This window comes from Mugil cephalus, chromosome 3 (genome assembly GCF_022458985.1).
Source record: "Mugil cephalus isolate CIBA_MC_2020 chromosome 3, CIBA_Mcephalus_1.1, whole genome shotgun sequence".
Lineage (NCBI taxonomy): Eukaryota > Metazoa > Chordata > Actinopteri > Mugiliformes > Mugilidae > Mugil > Mugil cephalus.
The window spans coordinates 30675442-30683075 of NC_061772.1; the positions used below are offsets into that span (position 1 = coordinate 30675442).

Consider the following 7634-nt stretch of genomic DNA (forward strand, 5'->3'; position numbering starts at 1 on the left):
TGGGACATTTAAAGGTGACAAGTTGAGCCAACAGCAATTTCATTATCTGCACTAACAAGACAAGACAAAACCATTTACTCTACTAACACAATAAAAATGGCCATATGCTTGTAACACTGTGTTCAAACTAGCTATCACCCAGGGATGGAGAATTAATCATTTATATTCTTATATGACCTTCTATAAGTCTGACAATAAAAACAAAGTACATCTACAAATTGAATTGTAGATGTACTCAAAAATGAAATAAAACCAATGACAGGTTCTTTTTTTAATTTCTTCAGAAATTACTACCACCAAAAAATACATCCTGATCTCAATGTTCTGATATATAACTGGCATATTGTATCTGGAATTTAATGTCACACATGACATCTATTTATAAGAGTTATACATATTGCACGTCATATAGTATACAATCACTGGAGAACAAACTTTGTGAGAAGACAGAAATTTGGATCTAACTTTATTTATTTTTTTATTTTGTTTATTGTTTTATTAAGCCGTGTGTGCTTGGGGAAAACACTGCAAGTAGCTGTTTAAACTGTTTAAAAATAACTGATCTCCTGCAACATTCACCAGGAACTTCGCCTCGTTAAACTGATGACACATTGTACATGAGCCTGAAGGGTTACACTTATCTCGTCAAACAACAACAATGGGTGTCACTTTGCAGACTCATATATACAGTACATACCAGCCATTTAATCCTGTAAGTGTGTAAGTTATAAAGAAGCACTTAGATCTGAACAACTCACACAACAATGCACATATTTGCTCTTTGTCCATTTACACCATCTGTACCTGTATCTGTTGATAGTAAACAACACTACGATAACAAAACCACTAAAAAACCCTATTAAATGAATTTGCAACATAATTAAAATGAGTTATTGTATATTTTAACCACTTGGTTTGTATACGATTTTTTAAACCCTGGGGTTTAATCCAGAAGGTCATAATCGTTTTACCCCGCCTGTAACTATAATCCTGACTTAATCAAATCCTGCATAAAATGCATAAAATCAGTGAAACAAATAACCTGCTGTAATCAAAACCCCTCACAAACAGGAAATCTTTGGATGATACTTCATTAGAATACCTCAATAAGAGAGAGCAATGTTCCCTTAACTTTTCTGCAAGTAACTGTTTAAAGTCTCAGAATTTTTATATTTATACCTTCTCATTTTCACACCCTGACACACCAAGAAAAAGAACTTCAAAACAACAAAACCGAACTCTCTTCATTGTCTTTAAATTAATGTGGTCTTTAGTCTTCCTCAGAGGTGGGCAGGGCCTGGTATTTAGGTCTGGACCTCTTTGCTCTGTAGATCACCACCCCGCATACCAGGAGGCAGCCGACGATGAAGACCAGGTTCATGCCCAGATTCATGCTCAGCCCGGATGCTTAAAGAAGGAAAAAAGACAACCAGGATCATACCTCTGCTGGTCAATCTGTACACGGATGTAACACTTTTCTACATACCACAGGAACTGGTCAGTTTATTCATGTTTAAACCTGTGAATAAATAAAATCTAATTTGAATTCAGTTTTTTAATTAATCTGGACTCACATTGGCTGTCAGAAGTCTTGACCAGGTGCAAAGGTCCCTGGGAAACGGAGTGTCTTCCAGTCTCAGCTGCAGCTTCTCTTTTGCTGCGATGCGTCCCTGAGTTGGCGCTGATGCATCCCTGAGAACACCGGGTTCCAGAGGCGCCGCTCTCACACAGGATGACGGAGCATGTGATGTAGACCTGCAAAAGTAGGAAAAGTCTTGAGGAGTGGGTTCTGCAAATTTTCAGATATTACACATGTATAATTAGAGAATTCAGAGTGACAGTAAAAAAAAGAAAAATAATGCACCTCGTCATGAGCGCCGATGAACTCAAAAGCCTCCATTCCAAATCTGAACTGAGACTTGGAGCTGGGGTAGATTTGCACAGTTTTGTCTTTCACACACCTGTGACAGAGCAGTTTATGGTGGTTTAGAAATAAAAGGCTCATCATTTATCATAATCACCAACCACCACACAGAAGCATTTTTTTGTACCCATTTTCGATGATGGTGTAGCTGATGCGGGAGTTGGGGTTGTCATAGGGAGTCGCCTTGCAGGACTCCACAAACAGCTCAGTGTTGGGGATGTTGGTGGTCGCCTCAATCTGCATGAAGATCATCTGCTTCAGGTACACCTCCACTGGGTAGGTGCTGCCATCCACTTGTTTCCTAAAGCGCTGGCTCTCGAAGAACTCAAACTGAAAGGTGAAAGCACCGAAGCCTTTCTCTGTGAAGGCGTATGGGTTTTTGTGTCTGAAGCCCAGGGTCAGGTTGGTTCTCTTTGGATAAGAGCAGGAAAAGGCAATCTCAACGTCGTGCCGCCTGGAGATGATTTCTTCTGGGTCAGCAGATGAGATCTCGTTTAAAAAGATGATGTTGTCTTCATCCTCCTGAAAGTGACATGAAGTGTAAATTAAATGTATGTGCATGCAGATATAAGGTCATGTATAAATCAAAAATAATTTTCATTCTTTCATGGTGACAAGTTCCATCTCATGCTGCCAATACATTGAACATTTGAGTTTGTTCATACATCATTTGAAGTGCATACACAAAATACTGTGTTCAATTGTTAACATCCGACATAGTTCATGAAAGCACTTCTGTCAAGTGTCTTGTAGCCTCCAAGGCTAACAGCTTAGCAAAATGGACACAGTAATCAACAGGTATAATGAAACTCAAATCACTTTACACATTTTTCTTGGCTAAATGTCAATACCAACATTTTGCTCAGATATAAATTAATAAATAAACACAAATTATTTATAAAACTTGCAATCACCATCCACTTCCACTATTTCTGAAAACATCAGGAAATATGTCACAAGCTTTAAGTTTGGTCCAACAAACATGTACAGGAAAAGCTAGTAAGTTTGGAAGCTATGAGGGATGCTTAATGTTGTTGCTAATTAATGCTAATTGATTTGTTTGATAACTTTGATAACTTGATAACTACAACTTTGAAAAGGTGTACTTATTCTCTTCTCAAAACAGCTGGAATTGTAACCAATGGAGGATCATTTGGGAAACATTTGAAATGAGGGAAATTTACAAATGTGTTTTGTTTGATTGTCTTAACCAGTAGCAGCACCTGAATAATTACATTGACAGCAGCTTTAATTGCTTAAAGTGGACAGTGATCAAAGGCCTATAACTGCAACTGTGATCTGAACTATACCTCCACTTGAGTCCCACAGGCGTTCAGCGACATGACAGCCACCAGGTGGGTCTCATTGGAGTGAGTTGTCAGGTTGCAGGAAGAATCTGCAACGTCGTTCAGATGCAGGTTGTCCAAGTTGCGTCTGATGAGGTACGACTTCTCCACTTCCACGGTTATCGTAGTTTCATTACACGTCACAGTGGACTCTAAACAGATATATAAAAATGATCTGATACTGTGATGATTCGAAATTTAAGAGCAGAAATATTAAAACACAACTAACCTTGGTGTCCAACATCAGCGGTCACACAACGAAGCTCTGACTGATAGACTCGGTTGTATCTTGACAAAGACAAATATAATAAGAACAATTTTACTTAGAGGTAGGTAGGTATGATAGGTATGATTTTAAATTATAGTTCATTTAAAATTCACCTGTCTCTTGCTTCAGAAATGAAGCAGATTGGAAAGTGATCGTTGACATCCTGTTCAGTTGGCGTCCATTGTATTGTATATAGTTCTGTGGAGACTTTCTGCTTTGTAATGCCTCTTGGTCCTGTCACAATCAGGTCATAAATCCTACAAGAGAAGCAATGTTTGCATTGGTGACTTTAACTGATGATGGTACTGCAAAATAAGACCCTTGGACAAAATATCTACATTAATAAAGTTAAAGAATTCTGCAAAAATAATGACAATAATTTTAGTCTAAAACCTTCTTACGTGGTGAACTGAGCTGTGGATCTGACTGTGATTTCGAGGGTGTGGTTGACAAATGCTGGAAGATTTACTCCATTCGCAGGAGTTGGTGACAAGAAAATGGGAAAATAATCACCATCAAGACATGAGGGGGCGTTGTGGTAGTCCACTGGAAGTCAGACAAGAAGAGAAATAGATACTTGAGAAACTGATAAAGAATTAAAAATACAAAACAAAAAAACTTAGAATAAAAATCATTGACATACCATAAACTGTAAATTGCAGAGGAATCTTGCTGAGTGGAGCAATTGTGGTTGTTGGAGATGTTGTGGTGGTTGTTGGAGAAGTTGTTGTTGTTGTTTGTGAAGTTGTTGTTGTTGTTGTTGTTGTTGTTGTTGTTGGAGTAGTTGTGGTGGTTGTTGGAGATGTTGTGGTGGTTGTTGGAGAAGTTGTTGTTGTTGTTTGGGAAGTTGTTGTTGTTGTTGTTGGAGTAGTTGTGGTGGTTGTTGGAGAAGTTGTTGTTGTTGTTGGAGAAGTTGTTGTTGTTTGAGAAGTTGTGGTGGTTGTTGAAGAAGTTGTTGTTGGAGTAGTTGTGGTGGTTGTTGGAGAAGTTGTTGTGGTGGTTGTTGGAGAAGTTGTTGTTGTTGTTGTTGGAGAAGTTGTTGTTGTTGGTGAAGTTGTTGTTGTTGGAGAAGTTGTTGTTGTTGTTGGAGAAGTTGTTGTTGGAGAAGTTGTGGTGGTTGTTGGAGAAGTTGTTGTTGGAGCGGTGGTGGTTGTTGTTGGAGCAGTGGTGGTTGTTGGATAAGTTGTTGTGGGAAATGCAACCTGCCTTTTGTGTCTTCCTCCTGAAAGTGGTTGCTTGATTGTGTAGGTTCCATCAGAGTAAGACAGAGTGACCGGTCTGTTGGGGAAATCCTCCACCACAAGCTCAATGGGATGGTATCCAGTTAGACCGCTGGAGGTGTATGTTAGGGAGCAGGAAGTCTGACAAGAAACAAGTGCTGGACATTACAAGACTGTAGTCATTCATGATCTGGACATTACAATCTTGGTAGTTTTTTAAATGATAGTCTGAAAAAAAAAAAAAACTCAAATAACCAACTCAGCCAGAATGAAGTTTCAATCACATTACATGATCTGCTCAATGGAATATTAGCTCTGTGGAATTTAAATCAGATCATTTAGGATTTAGATAAATACTTAAACTGCTAATTCTCTTATCACCTGAATGATTTATTCTGGGAAACAGAAATATTGCCCATGTTAATGTCGGCAGCGAAAAGCAAGTGGAGCAAAGATATGCCTGATTTTACACCATATTCACCTGTGTTACATCACATGCAAATTGAACCAGGAGTCTAAAGACTGGTTGTATAGTAGAGTAACAGATCTGTCACTTGGGATCTGTTGGATTTCCTGGGTTTTCCAGTAGATTATACCACAAACACTGCTTTGATACAATATAAACACTTACAAAATGAGAGTGAAAACAAAGTGAAAATGAAAGGAAGACCATTTACTATCATTGTCTTCACGGCATTAATTCAGTTTTGAAAAACATTTGCTTTGTGGATTCTTACCTGGTCTACAGAGAAACCGCTGGTGACACCACATAAACCACACTCATAGGTATTTGAGCTGGATGGTGTTCTGCATCTCACATGGTCACCATCAGGGTCAAACGCTGTCAGATTGAATGATCGGGGGCAGTTTCTTGGAACTCTGTAACATGACAGTCAGCTGCATCAGAAATAATCAGGGTCTTTAACAATAATCCATGCGGAACATTAATCACATCAAGTAGAAAAAGCTGCATGCATATTTGGTCTAATGGTAAGTTTAGCTTTGGAAAAGTAAAAATAAATAAATAAAAAAATATGGAGTTAATTACCTGAGGAGGGGCAGCGTGGTAATGAGGGGAGATCTGTTGGATTCACCGGTGTCAGATCGTGTTCCCAGGTCCACATGTGCCATCATTCTCCAGTAAGACATAGAGCTTCTGATGTTTGGTATCCAGTAACCATCGCCATAGTAGGAATTAAAATTAGTAGGATATCTGTTTGGAGAAAAAAAAAAAAAAACATCAGTGTCTATCTTTAATTGTGTTAATTATCTGTTAAATGGAAAGAAAAAAAAGAATTTAATGTGAATACAGTTTGTGATTTTTTCATTGATTTTTATTCTTCACCTGATCTCAAAGGGGAGGTTGCTGGGGAGTTTTCTTTTTGTCGTCCTCTCATACTGGCACCATCTCAAACCATAGGAGTTCCTGGGAACTAGTCCACTGGTAGACTGGGTCTGGGTCCCACAGTTGCCACTTAGGCAAGTGTAGTAATTCTGTCTGCAGTAGTATGTAGTTTGCTTGTCACGAATTTCCAGCTGAAAAGAATCACAAGATACACTCAGAAGAAAGTTTATTTTCATTAGCGTGTAGCAGTGGCCTGATGTAACCGTGAAATCGATCATCAAATTAAAACTAAAATTATCAATTTACTAAAATAAAACTGAATGTAAAGGGTTTAATTTACCTCATAGGTTCCGTCTGAATTCCTTCCTTTCGGTGTGAAGTTCAGAGATCCACCAAAGAACCTGTAGATGATGGACCATGCAGATGCAGCTGTGACCATGAGCAGCAGATGCAGCAACAGCGTGAGAGAAGCCATCCTGACGAGTGCTGCGTCCTCAGCATTAACGGTCCATCTTAAATAATCTGCTGCAAGGAAATGAAAAAATCACATACATCATTTACTGCAATCTCATAAAGAAGAACAGGTTTTACTGGCTTGTTATCCATCACAATGGAAACTCCTCTTCAGCCTGCAGCTAATTCTGGAGCTGTTCTCCACTGTTATTTTATGAAGCATTTTGACAACTTTTGAGAACAGGTGCAATTATTGTTTGAAGACAGTTGGTTACAATGCAGTACTGACAGCTTCAAATGCTTTCACTTTGCTTCACAAAGCTACCAGCTTATCTTTTAAAAATGTCCATAAAATAAGCCATTAGTATCAGTATGATAGAAGATATCGCTGAAACCAAAATTAAAATGCATTAATTCAATCAAAAACGTAAGAAAAACTACTTGAAAGAAGCAGGGCAGATGAAAATAAAATAAAATCACATTATCAAAGTATCACAATCATTTTCCATGCTGTAAATTGTATTTGCATGTGTAAATCTTGATTCAAAAATAGAACGTAGGAGCACAAATCTGTTTTATTTTATTTTTATTATTTATTATTTCATAGCCCTGTAGGGGCTGGGAAATGCCTCTATGAAGTGCCTCTTCTTATTTTTTATTTTTATCTTTTTATTTTTCATCTTCCTCCTTTTTTTCATCCCTTAACTTATATATCAAAACATGCGGTTTGATCAGGATTGGTATCCTATTAGTTTTCTCTAGAAAATACAAATTTCTGTAAAAAGTTTTCAAATGTCTTCTACTCAGGCATACTTAACTAGAGACTTCATTTAAACTTCAAACTGCAGACACGAGCCTTGTGTATTGGTGTATTAATCCAGGTTTTGATAGGTCTTAAAGTTTTTGATCCATCACTGTTCAATGACCATGATCATTTTGAGAGACATTTTGAGATTTGATGTGATCATGTCACAAACACACACGTAACGTTATCTTGTTACAGTTACAGAAACACACACACTCATAAGGTGACTTATGCAATTACAACTATAACAGTGCTCAGTGACCATATGTCTGA

At 37.9% G+C, this 7634-nt stretch overlaps 1 protein-coding gene across 1 annotated transcript; it reads right to left on the minus strand.

The window, feature by feature from the left end:
• Positions 1-439: 439 nt before the first annotated feature.
• LOC125005439 (CUB and zona pellucida-like domain-containing protein 1) lies at positions 440-6578 on the minus strand. Its single transcript, XM_047580790.1, has 12 exons — positions 6444-6578; positions 6104-6294; positions 5807-5971; positions 4182-4339; positions 3940-4084; positions 3652-3795; positions 3500-3558; positions 3235-3422; positions 2052-2446; positions 1865-1961; positions 1575-1755; positions 440-1407 (listed from the first exon to the last, which is right to left on the minus strand). The coding sequence occupies exons 1-12, from the start codon at positions 6576-6578 to the stop codon at positions 1271-1273; spliced, it is 1995 nt and encodes a 664-aa protein (XP_047436746.1). The 3' UTR covers positions 440-1270.
• Positions 6579-7634: the final 1056 nt, after the last annotated feature.

What these genes read in the sequence shown, in the direction of transcription:
- LOC125005439 (XM_047580790.1), bottom strand. Translation starts at nt 6,578, where the DNA reads ATGGCTTCTCTCACGCTGTTGCTGCATCTGCTGCTCATGGTCACAGCT. An exon ending in CGCTGATGTTGGACACCAAG is followed by an intron (nt 3,423 to 3,499) that starts GTTAGTTGTGTT and finishes ATATCTGTTTAG; the next exon opens with AGTCCACTGTGACGTGTAAT. An exon ending in CAAGACTTCTGACAGCCAAT is followed by an intron (nt 1,408 to 1,574) that starts GTGAGTCCAGAT and finishes TCCTTCTTTAAG; the next exon opens with CATCCGGGCTGAGCATGAAT.